General features: G+C 42.8%; 1 protein-coding gene across 1 annotated transcript; it reads left to right on the top strand.

The window, feature by feature from the left end:
- Positions 1-353: 353 nt before the first annotated feature.
- gpx3 (glutathione peroxidase 3) lies at positions 354-19,524 on the top strand. The gene is made up of 5 exons (XM_003217445.4): positions 354-576; positions 10,933-11,086; positions 11,640-11,757; positions 12,884-12,983; positions 18,435-19,524. The coding sequence occupies exons 1-5, from the start codon at positions 490-492 to the stop codon at positions 18,645-18,647; spliced, it is 672 nt and encodes a 223-aa protein (XP_003217493.3). The 5' UTR covers positions 354-489; the 3' UTR covers positions 18,648-19,524.
- The last annotated feature ends 36 nt before the right edge of the window (positions 19,525-19,560 follow it).

The raw sequence follows: 19,560 nt of genomic DNA, 5'->3' as shown, positions 1-19,560 counted from the left end.
CAGAATCATATTTTGATACAGTATATATGACAGCTGGGTACATCTTATAATTCCAGATCTTCCAGTCCAAATTCCTGCTCTCAGGTTTATCTCTGAGAAAGATTTTTAAGGAGCTCTCTCTCTCTCTCTCTCTCTCTCTCTCTCTCTCTCTCTCTCTCTCTCTCTCTCTCTCACACACACACACACACACACACACACACACACACACACACACACACACAGCTTCAAGGTAGCACATCTGTGCTCAATGCTTGAGACAGAACTCACATGGTTAACATCGACAGGATCAGCCTTCAATCCCTTGCTGCTTCACAATTGGCTAGAGTTGCTTGGCTTCTGTGCTTTTATTTATCTGCTGTTCTGTGGGAAGGTTGTAGCCTGTGCAGAGTGAAGGAAGAGGCAAAGGGGGAGAGACTGAATATAGCAACACAGCTCTCTGTGGGGCAAGGAGAGGGTGCATGCACCTTGGTCCCTCCTGCAGTCACCACTATGAGGGGCAGACTTAAAGGACCATGGATTTTCCCCTTGCTTTTGGCTGGCTTGATTCAGCCAAATTCGGCACAGGAACGACAGAAGGTAAGAAACCACAGGACCGTTAAAGGATGGGGATGTGCGTGCCCACCCAGATGGTGCCTTAGGAGGGTATTCTATAATGCGAAAGCTTTTCTACTCTGGATTTGTACCATGCAGCATTTGATAACAGAGATCTGTCAGGATGAGCAACAGATACCTAGTAGTTTGTACTATTTCTGACACAGTGCTCAGATACTGAATAGTGCAATCCAGGTGCCTTTAGGAATCTGTAGCAAGTAGCTGTCAAGCTAATCTGTCTGAGAGGGGATGAGACCTCTCCCTCACCACCCTCACAGCAACAAATTCTACATGCATTGCCTAATATCAGATTATTATACATGCTTAAGATCATCATCCCCCCATCCCACATGAAATTCCTTATCTGAAGCTGTATTGTCATGGTTGCATGTGTCATGCAAAAAGACCAAGGGGAATTTTCTTGCAAAATACAGTAGCTACCTGCTTCTTATCAACCACAGAAAGGAATGGAGAACGTTTGTTTATCACGCTGCCCCATGACCTGCTCATTCCTGACATTTTAGCTGTCAGTTTGGTCCTTTACTTTCCTGACAGGAAACCATTTGTGTCCCCTGAAGAATTTATTGACCAGAAACAGGGACATGGGCACATTTCCTAAGATTATTAATTTCTCAAGGACTGAGAATTTATCATGTATCTCTGCCCCTTCTGTACTTGTGGGTAAACCCTGGTTATAGATTGAAAGTCATTTTACATAAAACATGAAATAATACAGTAAGTTGAGTCTCTTATGTAAAACAAGGATCATTTGCAGGCAAATGAGATGGCTAGTGCATATTAAAAAGAGATATTTTTTAAAAAAAAATTGTAAAGGGTTCTCTCCAAATACGATCTCTCTCTCTCTTCCTGGTCTGGATTTTAGTCTGAACTTTAAAGGAACTATCCTTTAAAGGGTCCAAAATACATTAAGCACCTCCCAATGCCTCCCAAAATTTTCAGACTAAAATTCAGAGCAGATTCGCTTTCCCATTGTCATCAACCACTTCTTGCACCTCATAGTACTCTGTGTCTAGCAGATGGGGATGTATGTAGAAGAAAACTCTAGAATACTAGTACTCCAGGCCAAGTGGCCTCTCTGCCCTATAGCACAGAAGCTCAATCCCAGATGGGGAAAAGAGAACTAAAAGACAAGATTGCAACCGATTTGACTCTCTTCTGTGTAGAGGTATTGTCAGTCCAAAGGACAAGATGAGGCCAAATATTGGCATGTTTATTCTAGCAGGCTATCCGTCTTGATCTGGCAAACAGCTTGTTTGACTGTGATGACAGAAAAACATCTGACATCTTTACTTGGTTGAGAAAACCACATGGGACCACAAAAGGAAGAACTCAATTGCCATTTGGTTGCTGGTTTATATAACCCTTTTTCTGGCACAAAATCATTGTTTTCTTAAGGGATCAACAGGAACACCGGATTGCCTCGGAAACAGATATGTTACTATACCCAAGGTAGGAAAACAAGAGATGTGCCAATGTTTAGCCACTGGTCTATTTTTCCCAGAAAAACAGCACATATGCAGTAACGGATGTCTGGCCAAGATTATGAAGTTGCTTAGTAATAAAAGAATGACTTCAAAGTTTTCTAGAAAATAGGTCTTAAGAAAAAAAACAACAAGCCTACTTAGGATCATGCTGCTGAAACAGAACTTGGTAACACATGTCTTATCTGGTTTATTTCTGTTTTCCTCCTGCTCCTTTTACTCCTTAGTAAGTCATATTCCCAAGCTTGGTCTTTGCCACCTCTTGCTTCATGGTAGGCAGCTATGGAAACAAGCAAAGAATAAGGCAGAGTTTGTACAATTGTAACAAATGATAGATCTGTATTGTGGTTTGTGGCTGGTTAACAACACAGCTTGTTATTAGAGGTAGGGATGTAGAACAGGGCTTCTTAAATTTTCCCCACTCACTACCCTTTTCTGCCTCAGAAATTTTTACATGAAGCCCAAGTGTATGAGTATGTCAAGTTGATATGAAAATCAAACATTTATTGCTAACAAATCAGCATTTGCAAAGACTGCTGAATTGGCTGGTGTTCCTTTTTTGTGGAATACAGTGAAAGCAACTTCTGCAGATACGACACACTCGATTCATGTGAATGCCCAAAACAGCCATTAGGCAATGTTCAGATACCTTTTGCTCTTGCTGATTTTTTCAGGATCACAACATTGAGCCAAGGGGGTCATGGCTCATAGTTTAAGAAGCTGTGATATAGAGCACAACGTGCTACATTTCAAGAAAGAATAGTACAGCTTGTAGTGTACGTGGTCAGTATGAACCTTCTGGAACAACCTGAACCAGGAAGGATTGCCTGTGTAATACTTCCTCTTTAAGCATGCCATCTTGATTTAATGACTAAAATAGTGCTTCCCACCCTTCCATTGTTTAGAGAAACTCAGCATAAACGTTCTTATAATATTGCTGTGTCAATCAGACTTACAGGTTACTTTTTTGATTCCAGCCTGAGGGCGAAAAGAGAGCTGACCAATTTGACTCCTTCCTAGTTGAAATATTGCCATACTCCAATGAGAGCCACCTTCTGAGCTGAACAATCGATTGTAGTTTTCCTGTAGTTTTGTGCTGCTGAATGCTTCATCCTAAAGTGGGTGCAGTTATCAGGTTCCCCACAGCAAAATACACGGCTACATACAAGAAAGACACCTATAGCATTATTGTGGCTCTCCATTCAGTACTAAAAACCCAATAAATTCTAAAACTCAAGAAGGGAAACATCTGGAAATAGTTCCAAAAAAGGACAATGATAAAGAAACTTACAATTGCAGGATAGGAAAAGGCACTTGAGGCAACTAGCATCAAGCAAAATATTGAAGACATAACACTGTAACTGCCATGGCCCAATTATATGGAATATGAGAGTTGTAGATTTACAAAGCCTTTAGCCTTCTCTGTCAAAGAGTGCTGATGCCTCACCAAACTAAAAATTCCAGGATTCCATAACGTGCTATGGCCATTAGTGATGTCAAACAGCATTAGTTCCTATAGTGTAGATGCAGCATATATAAAGAAAAATATTAAATTCTTGACCACCTGAACAGGTAACATTTAAGAAACACCATGTTAAAGTTGCTGTGCTGATGCATTGCAATTTATATAATTAGATCATCTGCAAAGAACTAGTGGGATGTAAGCCTGACCTTTTAAGACAATGGTTCTCAACCTGTGGATCCCCAGATGTTTTGGCCCTCAACTCCCAGAAATCCTAACAGCTGGTGAACTGGTTAGGATTTCTGGGAGTTGTGGGCCAAAACACCTGGGGACCCACAGGTTGAGAACCACTGTTTTAAGAGTTCTGAGAATCAAAATCTTAGGTAAACCAAAGCAATCACCCATGATCCCAGCGCCTTTCTCTAACTGCAATAAATACATCCCTGGTCATGTTTTCACATGATAGTGCCAAATGACTTCATTTATGTGTGTTGGTGTGTGTGTGTGTGTGTGAGGATTCACCCTGGGTCCATATGCTGCCCAGGAGGCTGCTTTGTGTCACCTGACTCCTCTACTCCCCTGGTTTACCTTTTCAAAAACCAAAGGGAGAAATTCTCTCCCTAAAAAGCTTCCAGAAGCAGCAACTAATCTTTTAGACAGATTGCAGGCCCTGCCTGCCTCTATGTAATATTGAATAACCACTCTTATTCAGCTACAAATATTTATAGACAACATAATATTTCTCCTTACCCCTGCTAATAGTTTGACTTCCACAAATCTGCCGATCAAGATGTCAAAGAATCAGACCTTTCTGGTTCACAATTAGAACTATGAATAAGTTGGTTTGGGGAACATTCCAGAAAACTGGAAGATCAGGAAGCTGCTTCCATGGATGGGCAACTTTGACAGATTTGAGGGTGGGAGGCGCATTTTCTACCCATGAAACGCCCCACATCTGAGGAAGATAGGGAAACTGGATCATTTTATAAGTAACCAGAAAGTGAGATACAAAAGGATCTTGTTGGGAGAAAGAGGTCTGCCTGCATGAAGTGAAGTGCTTAGTTATGAATGAGCAGGTTGTATATGTGAACAGCAATAGAAATGCAAAACTTTGAGGCATGGTGAAGAGTTTGCTACCTCTTCTCACAGGCTAAAACAGCCCCGTTTTGCTGCTTTTGACTGGGTTTGGATGGGAACTACCAAGTGTCATCAAACAATGCTCGGCAGGCTCTGCCCACATTCCCCCCAAAGGCGCTTCCTCCTCCACCACTGTCCTCCCCCTTTCCCCATATGATGGGGAAAAGGGCGGCAGGGCAACACGTGTTGCCATGCGTTGCTGCTCTTTCTCCCATCTGATGGGGATAGGGTGCCAATGCATTCTGTCCCATCCCCACCGTATGATGGGGAAAGGAGGGAGGGTGCACGTGGTGCCACGAGGCATCCCGCTCACCTTTCCTTTTGCTGGTGTTTGCCTGCAAAGGGCACGGCCTGAAAGGGCCATGTGAAGAGGTCAGACAGGAGGGAAGATGGTGCCTAAAGCCAAAGTGGAGGGAGTTATTGGGATGTAGTGTGATCCTGTCTAGGAACCAGAAAGGAGGTGTGATGAACTGGCTATGAGAAAGCAACTTCTAGTTTTGAGAACCAGTCAAGTATTTTGATATTAAATACTACCGGGAGGCCCAGTAGCCCATTTGCAAAAATAATTGATACTTATGGAGGAATTTAAAATAGGCAACCAAATGGATAAATCCTGACATCGTAAACAATACCAGAGTGTTATTTCTCTATATCACACTTTGAAACCTACCTTAGAAAACCAGAAAATGCCCTTTGAGAATGCTTCATCAAACTTAGAACTACTACTACTCACACTGCAATGTTCTGAACTCTTTTTGAGAAAATATTTGATGCTTTTTTGTTCTCTTCTGTTGTTACTTTGGAATAGTTCTGCATCTTTGTGAGTGTGTGTGCATGAACTGCTTTGGGTGGAATCCTTTACAAATAGTGACATATACTTAGAATTAATTTCCCCCCTCTCTTTGGCATTGTAATCCACAAATAAAGGAAAATGTTGTAATTAATGGAAACAACACCTGTGTCTGTTGCTTGATTTTTAAAATATAGTTTGTTTTTTAATTTGGGCTGAGTTGGACTAATACCTTATTTCAGTGTAAAGCAGCTGTTTCTGAAGAAATCTGGGCATAGAAAATACCTTTTTGGCTAGTCTGTATTTTTACAGGTGGTGCAGAGGTTGTGGGGATCAAAAAGGCAGCCTTGTGGAGCTTTTGCCAAATTCTGCTCTGAGCTGCAACCCAACATGTGGGTCTGAACTAAAGACACCTGTGATGTTGCTGATTGTCATAAAGATGATCTTTTAGAGATGTGTTTCTTGTTTGGGATGACATTTTCCCTTTTTAGGTTGCTGCTAAACTCCAAAAGCCTGAATGATACATAAGCATGCTTTTATTTATCTTCCTAATTAAACATCTACCAGTAAAAAGTAATGTCAAAGGTAAAGCGAGGGGACCGAGGTGGAGGTGTGAGCGTGGATGGGACAGGAATATCTCTTTCACAAACTGTTCATGCAATAAATGAAGAAAGAGGTTGGTAGTGTTTAGATTGAGAGCCAGCATTTGCTACTGACGCAAATAAGGTTGAACTAGTAGTTCACTGTGGGAGTGAGGCACAGTAAATGATTAAACGTTCGAGTCAGAAACTGTGTTTCTAGGTGACTGCAAAGAGCTAGTTAATTGGAAGGGGAGGGGGAATTGAAGCTAAATGGAAACTGTTATACACAGGGCCGTAGCCAGAAAATTTTTTCGGGGGGGGTTAACCCCTTGCAAACACCCCTCCCCACTACAAACCTGTCAATATCTGCTTGAGATAGTGCCTGGAGGGACTTTTAATGTTTTGTGTCTCATAGACTTAGCATGGGGATTTGGTTAACCAGTTAAAATTCATGAGTAAACCAGGTTTTTTTGATAACCTGAAAAATTTCGGGGGGGGGGGGTTGAATCCCTAAAACCGCCCCCTCGCTACAGGCCTGGTTATACATATAAAACAGTAAGTCACTTTATGCTGAAACTAAACACTGAGGGCCTGGAGACCACATCACATGATCCCTGGGCCCAATCCACACAGCACTCTCAGTTTTTTGGACTCCATGAGCCCAGAAAACTGAGAGGGCACTCCGCCAACCCCCTTCCTCAAAATCCCTTACCCAGCCACAATGACAGTACTCCTGGAGTTCTCTTGCCATGTAGAAATGATGCACCAGGAGGACTCCAGGAGTACCTTAATGGTGGTTGAGTAACTTATTTCTTCTTTTAAGGCCTTTTTGGGGTGGCTGGGTGACACCCCAATAGTCACCCACTGGGAAAGCCTGTATTTTTGGGGAGGGGGTTCTGTCTGGAAGTACCCAGAGTAGCAAAATCCCTGGTCAATATTATCTACATTGGGACAGCTATAATTAAGTTTTCTAGCATAGCACTGTGGGTCTTGTGGCCCTTCAGATGTGAGTGAACTGAAGTTCCCATCACCTTCAGCCAGCCCGGTCAAGAGTGAGTGATTGTGAAAGTTATTGTCCAACTTCTGTTAGGCCACCAGTGCCCCAGCATTGTTTTAGAATTTCAAGAGCCCACACCTGGTGTTGCTCAGGAGAAGTAGACAGATACCTAGTAGAATCAAGAAACTAAGTGCCTGTAAGAACATGGATCAGATGCTTAAAAAGCATTTCTGTGACTGAAAAAGAACTCTTAATCCTTTCACCATGAAACAAAACAAAGCCAATTCCTGGTTCTTCCCCTGAACATTCTTAATCCCAACAGCTCAATTTAGATTGTTAAGGGGAACAAAAGCCCTTGCAGAATTACAGTAAGGACTTTTGTTTTATTTCTAGAAGCAATTGTCCTAATCTATCGTTTGCTTAATCTTCGTTCCAGTGAGCAGCTCTCCAAAGTTCCAGCCCTATCTCAGTGCCATGCATTGAACCTTGGATCCTTTGCTGCATGGCACTGTTGTGTTCATTTAAGTTATTACTGACTTATGGTGACCCATAGGTGGTGAAGTGTGTTAAAGCACTGAGCTGCTGAACTTGCAGACCGAAAGGTCCCAGGTTCAAACCCCAGGAGCGGCGTGAGCGCCCGCTGTTAGCTCCAGCTTCTGCCAACCTAGCAGTTCGAAAACATGCCAATGTGAGTAGATCAATAGGTACCACTCCGGCGGGAAGGTAACGGCGCTCCATGCAGTCATGCTGGGCACATGACCTTGGAGGTGTCATGTTGTCTACAGACAACGCCGGCTCTTTGGCTTAGAAATGGAGATGAGCACCAATCCCCAGAGTCAGACATGACTGGACTTAACGTCAGGGGAAAACCTTTACCTTTAAGGCAAGCCACACTACACTCAACCTACTGCAGTACTCTGCTTGTCAGCAAATGCGTGCTCTATCCATAAGCTATTGGTACTTTTTTCCCTGCCACCCATGACTAAGCACATATTGTTGGCAATGAGTTGGTACACAATCAACATATTTATTTAACATTTACAACACACTGACCCCTCATAAGTACACACAAAGGTTTGCCTAACCCTAAGCTTCTGCTCCTTCTAACACAAGGATTCAATAGTACCTGCTGACAACTGGTCTTTAGGCCATGCTGTGTGCTAGCTATGCCTTTGATGAACACGGTTTGAGAGGCAGAATTATGCACTCCTCAAAATGTTGTTGGACTTCAATTCCCAGTTATTCTAGCAAGAACAGCTGGGAATTGCCATTGGTTGTGCTGGTTTATCATTGGCTATGCTGGCTAGGGCTGTTGGACATTGCAGTGGAGCAACTTCCAGAAAGCTGCATAATTGCAACTTGTGATCAGAGCCGGCCCTAGGTATTTTTCAAGTGTAGGCGAACAGAACTTTGGCGCCCCCCCCCCCCAAACCAATCACTGAAAAATAAAAGCGTTGGATAAGCGAAAATGTTGGATAATAAGGAAGTATAAAGGAAAAGCCTATAAAACATCAAATTACATTATGATTTTAAAAATTAAGCACCAAAACATCATGTTTTACAACAAATCAATAGAAAAAGCAGTTCAATACATGGTAATGTTATGTAGGGATTACTATATTTGCAAATTTAGCACTAAACATTGAACAGGGATATAGGGCAGTGTGGACTTAGATAACCCAGATAGCCCTCAGTATTAAAAAAAAAACCTCTAAAATCAGGACAATAAATAAAGAACAACACTCTGAAAACAGAAGAAATCCAGACAGTAAACAATCAGGGACAGCTAACTCCTCCCAAAAAAAGATTCTCCCAGGCAAGAAGAAGCCAGGCCTTGAAGCCACAGAGCCATTAAATGCTAATCAAGGTGATTAAGTACAACATTCACACCTGCTTCAAAGAAAAGTTCTTTCTCCCACCCTGGACCTTCTACAGATATATAAACCCCACATACCTAGCTTCCAAGTTCCCACAGACCTCACAATCTCTGAAGGCCCCAAAGGTGGGCTTGCGTGGTGCGAAGGTGGGTCTGCGCTGGCCGGAAGGCCCGAAAGAGAAGGAGGTGGAGAGTGGTGCCCTCCTCCCAGGACGATGGTGCCCCCGGGACGATGGCGCCACAGGCAAATGCCTATTTCGCCTTATGGTTGGACCGCCTCTGCTTGTGATGTAGAACTTTTCTGTGAGGAGGAGAGCTTTCACATTCAAAACCACTGCCCTAGAGATGCAACTGAAGGTTGAGTTCCTCCAGTTTGCAATATTGTAGAGATGGTGAAATGCTCATGAAACCCATAGAACAGTCAATGCCATTACAGCACGAGTGTTATTTCTTTCTTTCTTTTTTACTCAAAGCTAGAAGACAAGTGCAAGGTGCTGATGAAATCCAACCAAGTTCTGGTATTCTTGGCCAATGTTCTTCAAAGCTTATTAAATCTAGCAAAGAGACATTGGGGCTTATCAGGCAGCCATTTAGTACAGGCTTAAGAGTTTATGCATCATAAAAAAGAAACAAAATATGAGTTAATTTGTTTCGATTTGATTTGTTTTTATTTGATGATTGTACAGAAGTCCCTAAGTTACAAACATCCAACTTACAAACAACTCATAGTCAAGAACAGGGTGAGACAACAGGAAGTGAGAGAAATCTACCCCTAGGAAGGGAAATTCATGGCTAGAAAGAGTTATCATGGGAAAAAGGTGCCTCCACTGAAGCTCTATCACCAATCCTTGTTTCCACAAGAAGCCAACATTTTCAAAATCCAATTACCACAGGAACAGAAAGTGAGATGAAATCTTCTAAACAGAAGCACAGGCAGCAAAACAAACATGACAAGGGTGTTAATCCCTATGCTATCCAAAGTTTGTGTGTGTGTGTATGTGGCTGGAATTAAACTTTAAAAACATACCTGTTTCAACTTACATGCAATTTCAACTTAAGAACAAACCTAAAGGACCTATCGTTTTGTAACTTGGGGACTGCCTGTATTTTGATTGCCATGAAAGGGAAAGGTATTTGCTGGATTTTTTATTGCATTGGGGCCGGGCTGTGGCGCAGCTGGCTAGTAACCAGCTGCTATAAATCACTACTGACCGAGAGGTCATGAGTTCGAAGCCCGGGTCGGGTTAAGCCTCCGACCATAAAAAATAAAAATAAAATAGCCCCGGCTTGCTGTTGACCTAGCAGCCCCGAAAGACAGTTGCATCTGTCAAGTAGGGAAAATTTAGGTACGCTTTATGCGGGAGGCTAATTTAACTAATCTACAACACCATAAAACTGCTCACGAGGAAAAGAATGAGGAAGAACAGCCACCAATGGACGGTGAAGCAACAGCTCCCCCTGTGGCCGGAATCGTGAAGCTGGAAAGATGTTAAAAAATGCCTCTGTGTCTGTCTAAAACTGAATGTTGTTTGTCTGTTGGCATTGAATGTTTGCCATATATGTGTTCATTGTAATCCGCCCTGAGTCCCCTTCGGGGTGAGAAGGGCGGAATATAAATACTGTAAATAAATAAATAAATAAATTGGGTGCTAAAATACTTTGTCTGGTTTTGAGCTTTGACTTGGGTAAATAGAGGCAGTGAATTTTGCCACCCTAATTCAGATAGCAGAATGCTTTGGGACATCCCTGTTCAGCCCCAGAGTATTGGAAACACTTTATTGAGAGCTGAGGGAACTGCATTCACTTTCTGTTGCAAGATTGCTTTCTGTTGGAAAGTGAAACATAAATGTCACTATGAAATAAGTAACTTCTCATGGTATATGTGGGAGGGAGCACATGTGGAAAGCTGAGTCCCTCATTTCAAAGTTTGTATATATATATTTGTCCCTTGTATATTCCCTCTCCTTCAGGCGACATGTGTTTTGATGTCTTCCAGGTGGACTGCTATGACTCAATACCAGGGACAGTGTATAACTACGGGGCTCTCTCCATCCATGGTGATGAATACATCCCCTTCCAGAAGTATGCAGGGAAGCTGCTTCTCTTTGTAAATGTAGCCACTTACTGAGGGCTTACAATGCAGTACCTTGGTAAGAGTTCCAAAGAAAACGGCTTTTCTGGTTCATTTCTGCAGTGAAAAGTAGTCAACTTCCAATTTGAAATTATAGGAAACATCACTCTGAACTCTTAAGACAATAGGAACTGCCTGCAATTTTCTAGAAGGAAGAGAATTGCTCAAACATGTCTCCCCCCCCCCCCCATTTTATACTGCTGTTTGTTATAGCCCTGGAATGAGATGTAGCATCACATAGGTTTAAAATCCTCATTCTGCATTGTTAACCATTTCTTTTATCCAGGGTGTTCTTGGAAAAGTATGAGGCAAAGTACAACACCTTTCAACCCATCATACTGCAATTCATGGGTACTCTAGATGCTATGCTGAAGTACGAATACGTTCCAAAAGAGTATCAGTCCTCCATCCCCATTGTTAGGAACATTAACAAACCTGGTCTTATGGAAGGATCTTTTTCAATAAGTTTGCCCCAAATATTTTAGTATTGGTTCTTGCCATTTTTAGGCTGACTTCATCTTTTTTTTTTTTTTTTTGAGAAAGTTGCTGAGATCTGTCTGTCTGCCTTACAGAACTGAATGCACTACAAACGGAACTGGGACGTTATGGATTAGTTGTTCTTGGCTTCCCCTGCAATCAATTTGGAAAGCAAGAACCTGGAGAGAACTCAGAAATCCTTCCAGGCCTGAGGTGAGCACGCCCAGAAATCAAATAGCCGGCTGTGCCACATGGCATGAAAAGGTCATTTCAGTTCTTCACAGCACAAAATAGAGCTGGCAAAAGTTGTTTTCCTTTTCACACCTTCCAGATTTCTGTTGCTAGTGTGGTCAGTGCTGGGAATTGTTGCATGGAATATATGTAAGTTCACCTAAAGAAGCCACTGGATATTTTTATCCAATGTGTAAGCTTTCAGTTGAGAGTTATAGAAACAGAGTTGCCCAAGTGGTTTCATTGCAAGTGTACTGTTGTTGCATACATATTCATTATACTCTGAATCATTCATTTCACATCTATATGCACATTATGCATCATTAGATTTTACTAATGCATAATGGTCATTTAATTCCTGGATGTAAAGTTAAACTCCTATCTCTTTGATGAAGAATCTCAGCAGTCTTCTTCAAATCTTTTCAAAAACTCTGAAGATCTACAAGGCAGTCCATCTGGTGCCAGGCTTCTAAGTGCCACTGTACTGGATCAACAACTCCATCTTTTATAGCTCAGCCATTCTCTCCCAGTCCCCTCTGGAACAAGGAGGAAACAAAAAGATGAAATGTTTAAAAAGCTGAAATAGAAAGTAAAGGTGGTGTAGTAGTTTGTATCTTGCCCTGAGCTAACTCATGGGGTTATTGAAAAGATAAAGCAAGGAAGCTATATAAGCAACAAGCCACTTTTAGTTCATTGGAGAAAATGGGGCACATAAATGTTAACTAAACTGGCACTGCATGCACATCTTGCCAATATATCCTTCCCCTCCCTCTGGCAAAAAAGTGGGTAGGTCCATGGACCTCTTGATAATTTGAGGAATCTTATCTACAGTTGTATATAAAAATGAAGGGACAGCATACAGCAAAATTGTTGAATGTGTTGTCGAAGGCTTTCATGGCCAGAATCACAGAGTTGTTGTGTGTTTTTTCAGGCTGTATGGCCATGTTCCAGAAGTATTCTCTCCTGACGTTTTGCCCACATTTATTGCAGGCATCTTCAGGGGTTGTGAGGAAAAACAGACAACAACCTTATTGAATGTGTTGGTATGTTCAACAAAGCAAAGTGGTTTCAACTTCTCTGTGAGAACAACTTTCTCCTTCTCTTCCAGATATGTCAGACCAGGAGGTGGTTTCACTCCAAATTTCCAGCTCTTTCAGAAAGGAGATGTGAATGGGGAGACAGAACAGAGAGTTTACACCTTTTTGAAGGTTTGTATTAGTGGTTACTCTGATTTTGTAACCTCTCTCCTGTTTTATGAAACAAAAAAACTAGGAAGATGAATAATAGTTTGCACCTCAAATTCTGACCAGAATTCTGCCTGTGAGATATTTCCAGTGACTCAATGTATGAGAGACGGTAAGGCAATTTTTATCAGTGTTCTTCCTGGGTTGCTTTGGAAAGTTGGGGAAAATTCCCAAATAGTCTTCCCATCGGGGATTAGTACATGAATACAGAAGACCACTATCGTGCCTCTGCAAAAACTCTCATTGTCTACTCCTGTTTCTGTCCTTTTTAATTAGAGGAAATTAGCATTTTGTGTATAGTTTTTTTTTGGGGGGGGGGTCAGTCTAGATAGCTTCTTTCTCTTTGAAGCCTCCATCGCCCTGCCCCTTTAAGAATCCCCTCAAGTTCTTGGAGGAGTCAGCCTTTTTGGTGCCTGGAAGGTGAAGAGAGAGGAAGGCTCGAAAGTTAAATATTGAGACCATCTTAGAGACAGTTGACCATCACAAAAGAAAGAGACAACAGAAGAAATAAAGATTCTCTTCATAAAAACTTTGTAGTGAGACTCAGGAAAAGAGAGAGTCTAAAATTCTTGTCAGTTAATTCTTGTCCAATCTGTTCTCTGCACAGCCAGTTCACCTTCCAAGTAGTTAAGATATTGTGGGGACAGAACAATCATGATACACATTTGGATACAACAATTTGTTTGCTTATGGTAGGCTTGAAAGTCACTGACATGTAATCATAGAATCATAGAATCATAGAATAGTAGAGTTGGAAGAGACCACATGGGCCATCTAGTCCAACCCCCTGCTAAGAAGCAGGAAATCGCATTCAAAGCACCCCCGACAGATGGCCATCCAGCCTCTGCTTAAAAGCCTCCAAGGAAGGAGCCTCCACCACGGCCCCGGGGAGAGAGTTCCACTGTCGAACAGCTCTCACAGTGAGGAAGTTCTTCCTGATGTTCAGGTGGAATCTCCTTTCCTGTAGTTTGAAGCCATTGTTCCGTGTCCTAGTCTGCAGGGCAGCAGAAAACAAGCTTGCTCCCTCCTCCCTATGACTTCCCTTCACATATTTGTACATGGCTATCATGTCTCCTCTCAGCCTTCTCTTCTGCAGGCTAAACATGCCCAGCTCTTTAAGCCGCTCCTCATAGGGCTTGTTCTCCAGACCCTTAATCATTTTAGTCGCCCTCCTCTGGACGCTTTCCAGCTTGTCAACATCTCCCTTCAACTGTGGTGCCCAAAATTGGACACAGTATTCCAGGTGTGGTCTGACCAAGGCAGAATAGAGGGGGAGCATGACTTCCCTGGATCTAGACGCTATTCCCCTATTGATGCAGGCCAGAATCCCATTGGCTTTTTTAGCAGCCGCATCACATTGTTGGCTCATGTTTAACTTGTTGTCCACGAGGACTCCAAGGTCCTTTTCGCACACACTGCTGTCAAGCCAGGCGTCCCCCATTCTGTATCTTTGATTTCCATTTTTTCTGCCGAAGTGAAGTATCTTGCATTTGTCCCTGTTGAACTTCATTTTGTTAGTTTTGGCCCATCTCTCTAGTCTGTCAAGATCGTTTTGAATTCTGCTCCTGTCTTCTGGAGTGTTAGCTATCCCTCCCAGTTTTGTGTCGTCTGCAAACTTGATGATCGTGCCTTCTAACCCTTCGTCTAAGTCGTTAATAAAGATGTTGAACAGAACCGGGCCCAGGACGGAGCCCTGCGGCACTCCACTTGTCACTTCTTTCCATGATGAAGACGACGCATTGGTGAGCACCCTTTGGGTTCGTTCGCTTAGCCAATTACAGATCCACCTAACCGTAGTTTTGTCTAGCCCACCTTTTACTAGTTTGTTTGCCAGAAGGTCGTGGGGGACTTTGTCGAAGGCCTTACTGAAATCCAGGTACGCTACATCCACAGCATTCCCTGTATCGACCCAACTCGTAACTCTATCGAAAAAAGAGATCAGATTAGTCTGGCATGACTTGTTTTTGGTAAATCCGTGTTGACTATTAGCAATGACCGCATTTGTTTCTAAGTGTTCGCAGACCACTTCCTTAATGATCTTTTCCAGAATTTTGCCTGGTATTGATGTGAGGCTGACCGGACGGTAATTGTTTGGGTCGTTCTTTTTTCCCTTCTTGAAGATAGGGACCACATTCGCCCTCCTCCAATCTGCTGGGACTTCTCCCGTTCTCCAAGAACTCTCGAAGATAATTGCCAGTGGTTCTGAAATAACTTCCGCTAGTTCCTTCAGTACTCTTGGGTGTAGCTGATCTGGCCCTGGGGACTTGAATTCGTTTAGAGAGGCCAAGTGTTCCTGGACAACTTGTTTCCCTATTTGGGGTTGGATTTCCCCCAATCCTTCGTCCATTCCGTGTTGCTGAGGTTGAAGATGGCTTTCTTTTTCTGAGAAGACCGAGGCAAAGAAGGCATTAAGTAGTTCTGCCTTTTCCCTGTCCCCTATCGCCATCACCCCATCTTCTCCTTGCAATGGCCCTATCGCCTCCTTTTTCTTCCTTTTTCTACCAACGTAAGCAAAAAAGCCTTTTTTGTTGTTTTTTATGTCCCTGGCAAGCCTGAGCTCATTTTGCGCTTTAGCCTTGCGAACCTTTTCCCTACAGGTGTTGGCTATACGTTTGAATTCTTCTTTGGTGATTTCTCCCCTTTTCCACTTCTTGTGCATGTCACTTTTGAGCTTTAGCTCAGTTAGAAGTTCTTTGGACATCCATTCTGGCTTCTTTGCACTTGTCTTATTTTTCTTCTTTGTTGGCACTGTTTGCATTTGCGCCTTGAGTATTTCACTTTTGAAAAACTCCCATCCATCCTTAACTCCCTTGTTTTTTAATATCGGCGTCCATGGAATGCTCAGTAATGCTCAGTAATTCCTTCATTTTTTGGAAGTCAGCTCTCTTAAAGTCCAGAATGCGTGTTTGACTTGTCTTAGTTTCAGCATTCCTTTGTATTGCAAACTGCAGGAGCACATGGTCACTTGCCCCTAAGGATCCAACCACTTCAACTGTATTGATCAGGTCTTCCACATTTGTTAAGATTAGATCAAGAGTTGCTGATCCCCTTGTTGCCTCTTCTACCTTCTGGACCATAAAATTATCTGCAAGGCAAGTGAGGAATTTGTTGGACTTTGTACTCTTGGCTGAGTTTGTTTTCCAGCAGATATCGGGATAATTGAAATCGCCCATGACTACTATATCTCTTCTTTGTGCCTGTTTGGTCAGCTGTTGACAGAAGGCTTCATCAAGTCCTTCATCCTGACTCGGAGGTCTGTAGTAGACACCCACGACAAGATCTTTTTGAGTCCCGGTTCCCTTGATTCTTATCCAGATGCTTTCAAGCTGGTTTCCCGGATTACAGTCTTGCATTTCTTCTGCAACGTAACTGTTTTTGACATATAAAGCTACTCCCCCTCCTCTCCCCTTTGTTCTATTTCTGTGAAAGAGGTTATAGCCCTCAATGGTTAAATTCCAGTGATGGGAGTCATCCCACCAGGTTTCAGTGATGCCTATGACATCGTATGTGTGGTGCTGTGCTAGGAGTTGGAGTTCGTCTTGCTTATTTCCCATGCTCTGAGCATTAGTGTAAAGACATGTAAGCCCCTGTGACCTCCCCTCGAACTGTTTATTTGGGATTATTGTGCTGTCTGTACTTGGTCCTTGCTGTGTTTGTGCAGCCCTCCGTTTAGCCTTTCGGCGGTTCCCTGTGGTCGTGGGTAATATAGTGTTCGCCAGGCTGTTGTTCCCCTCCCCCAGTGGATCTAGTTTAAAGTGCGCCTGATGAGGTTTGTGAGTCTGTGTGCAAAAAGATGTTTTCCTGCTTGTGTGAGATGCACCCCATCGCTTGCCAGTAGTCCATCCTCTTGGAAGAGTAGACCATGGTCAAGGAAGCCAAAATGCTCCTCTTGACACCATTTTCTGAGCCAGTTATTGACCTGTACTATTTTTCCGGCCCTTGTAGAGCCGTGTCCTACAACAGGGAGGAGGGATGAAAAGATCACATGTACATTATACAGTTTTAGCTTTGTTCCCAGAGCTCGAAAATCATTTGTGATCTTTTGAAAAGTATGCCTAGCGGTGTCATTGGTACCTACATGAATCAACAGAAGGTGGGGAGGGTGATGGGGCTTTAGGAGCCTGCTGAGCCTCTGAGTGATATGGTGTATTTTTGCCCCTGGGAGGCAGCATGTTTCTCGAGCCATCCCATCCGGTCTGGAAATGATGGCTTCCGTTCCTCTAAGGAGGGAGTCACCTACTACCAAGACCTGTTTCCTTTGAGGATTGACAGGGTCCCTTTTGTGCAAGACAGTGTGTATGTCCCCTGAAGAGTGTTCCTGTTGAAGTGAATCATGTAGGTGTAAAGTGTTGTCCTCCTCCTCAACATCCCCAGTGCATTCATCAATGACAATCCATTGAGATACATCCGAGAGCCCATTACTCTCCCAAGGATGTTCCTGTTGCTCCTGGTCTATGATTGGGGATGGAGCATTTGCATGATTACATAAGTGTGACTGTGGTGATGCACTGTCCCCGTCAGGGCTATCCCCTGCGCATTGATCCAGGGTGGTCCACTGAGTGGTATCTAAGAAACTGTGGTCCTCCACAAGATGTGTTTCCTGATTGTATGTTAATGATGTAAGAATTTCAAATCTGTTGTGTAAATGCAGCTGAGCAGAGGAGTTCTGCGGAGGCTGCCTGGTCCTGCGTCTCCTTCTATGGGTGACCTCCTTCCAAGCCTGAGGGTTGTCTACCTTTGAGTTGATCTCCCCATAAGGTTCCTGATCATGGTCTTGGTGGTGTTGGTGTGATGCAGGCTGCTGATCTACAGCAGCGTGTTGTGCAGTGTCCAAGAAGAGCTCGAGTGCCTGAATGTCCTTAAGGGTCTTAATACGGTGCTCGAGCTGTTGGATCCTCTGCTCCATCAGAGTCATCTGTTTGCATTTGGAGTAGATGTAGTTGTCTAGTTTTTGTGTGAAAAAGTGGAACATGCCACAGCTGGTGCATGTGATGGGAATGTTTTGCTTTTGTTGCATCTCTTGGTGAGCGTGGTGGCCAAGTGGGATCTTTGTACAGTTAAGTAATATGCACGCACTTTATGTGCAAACTGCAACAAACCACCTCTTTGTGTATTTGTTTATGTTGCTTTGTTTCCTGTATGTACTGCAAATGATAGTTAGTAAAGGTGCCTTTTTCGTGCGCGCCTGACGGCGCGCACGACACTGGCAAATAAATGTCATGTCATGTTAAATATCACTGGCTTGAAGTTTCTGTCCAGTTTCTCATGGATCCTGTTCTCAATCAGTTGAATTTCCTTGGTGTTGCTGGAACAAGGGTGAAAATCAAAGCATTTCATTTTTAAGAGTTACTCCCTGATTGACCTTTAATTTCTCTAAGTTTTATTCAAATTAAAAACTGTTTTTTCTCTTGCTAGAACTCCTGCCCTCCTGTTATAGAAAACTTTGGTGACCCCAACAAACTGTTCTGGTCACCTTTGAAGATCCATGATATCAAGTGGAATTTTGAGAAGTTTTTGGTTGGCACCGATGGGAAGCCTGTGATGAGGTGGTACCACAGGACAAACGTCGCAACTGTGAAGAGTGATATCCTAAGATACATGAGGAAGCAGAACCTGTTGTACGGATAGAGTCCTTATAGATGTAGAGAAACGCGATGCAGGTGAGGGAGAGAGCCTGTTCCTATATCCAGATTCATACCATTTCTCACAGAACTCAACAAGGGCCTGATCAAAATCAATAGATTTTTAAGACAAACTGTTTTTTCAGATGACTGACCCACCTGAATAACCAGTCTCAGATGAAATATTTTGGCTTCACCAAGAGTATATTATGGCAATAAAATCATGGTGGACTATGGCCTCTTCTTTAGTTAATATACTTAAGTATTCAGTAGCTTTTAGCCAGTGGCATTATGAAGCAAACCATACTCACTTTTGGCTACATTTATGACATCATAAAAATTAAAGGTTTGCTGTGAGATAAGCTGTTTTGGATCCCCCATATAAGTAAATCCTCTAATTTTGCACACTGGTCTTTGTTCCTGGACCATTGCTATTAACCAAGCTATACTGCTTCTTAAGGGAAGAGATAAAATCAATGAAACGAAATAAAAATAAATCCCTCAGAAATACATGCAGCCAACCTTCGGGGTATTTCTGGATAAGGCACAGCCTACCTCCTCTCTGAAGAATAACCAGTGTCCTCCCAACCAGTTTGTGGATAGGTATCTCTCAAAACTGTAATGTCTCCTCTGATAGTGATTAAGAAGAGAAAGAGATTTTGGGCCAAGGAAGTTGCATCACTATGAGGGTTAGGTCTGAAAGCTCCCAAAAAGAGCGGACCTAGCCTGAGGCTGCAAAGCTCTGGTGTAGCCCTTTAGTGCATTCAGGCTGCTTCATGAGTCTGCAGAGATGCATTCCTTCTTATCAACCCCAAAACTCCTTCAGCTTCTTGCCCTGCCTCTGTATGAAAACTGCCTAATAAAAATAGCAAACATTCAATGCATCATTATTGTGGAAGACCTTCTTTTTCAATGCAAGA

Source organism: Anolis carolinensis, chromosome 2 (assembly GCF_035594765.1).
Source record: "Anolis carolinensis isolate JA03-04 chromosome 2, rAnoCar3.1.pri, whole genome shotgun sequence".
In the NCBI taxonomy this organism is placed as follows: Eukaryota; Metazoa; Chordata; class Lepidosauria; order Squamata; family Dactyloidae; genus Anolis; species Anolis carolinensis.
Note: the sequence above shows the minus strand (reverse complement) of the source record. Positions and strands in the feature narration are given on the sequence as shown.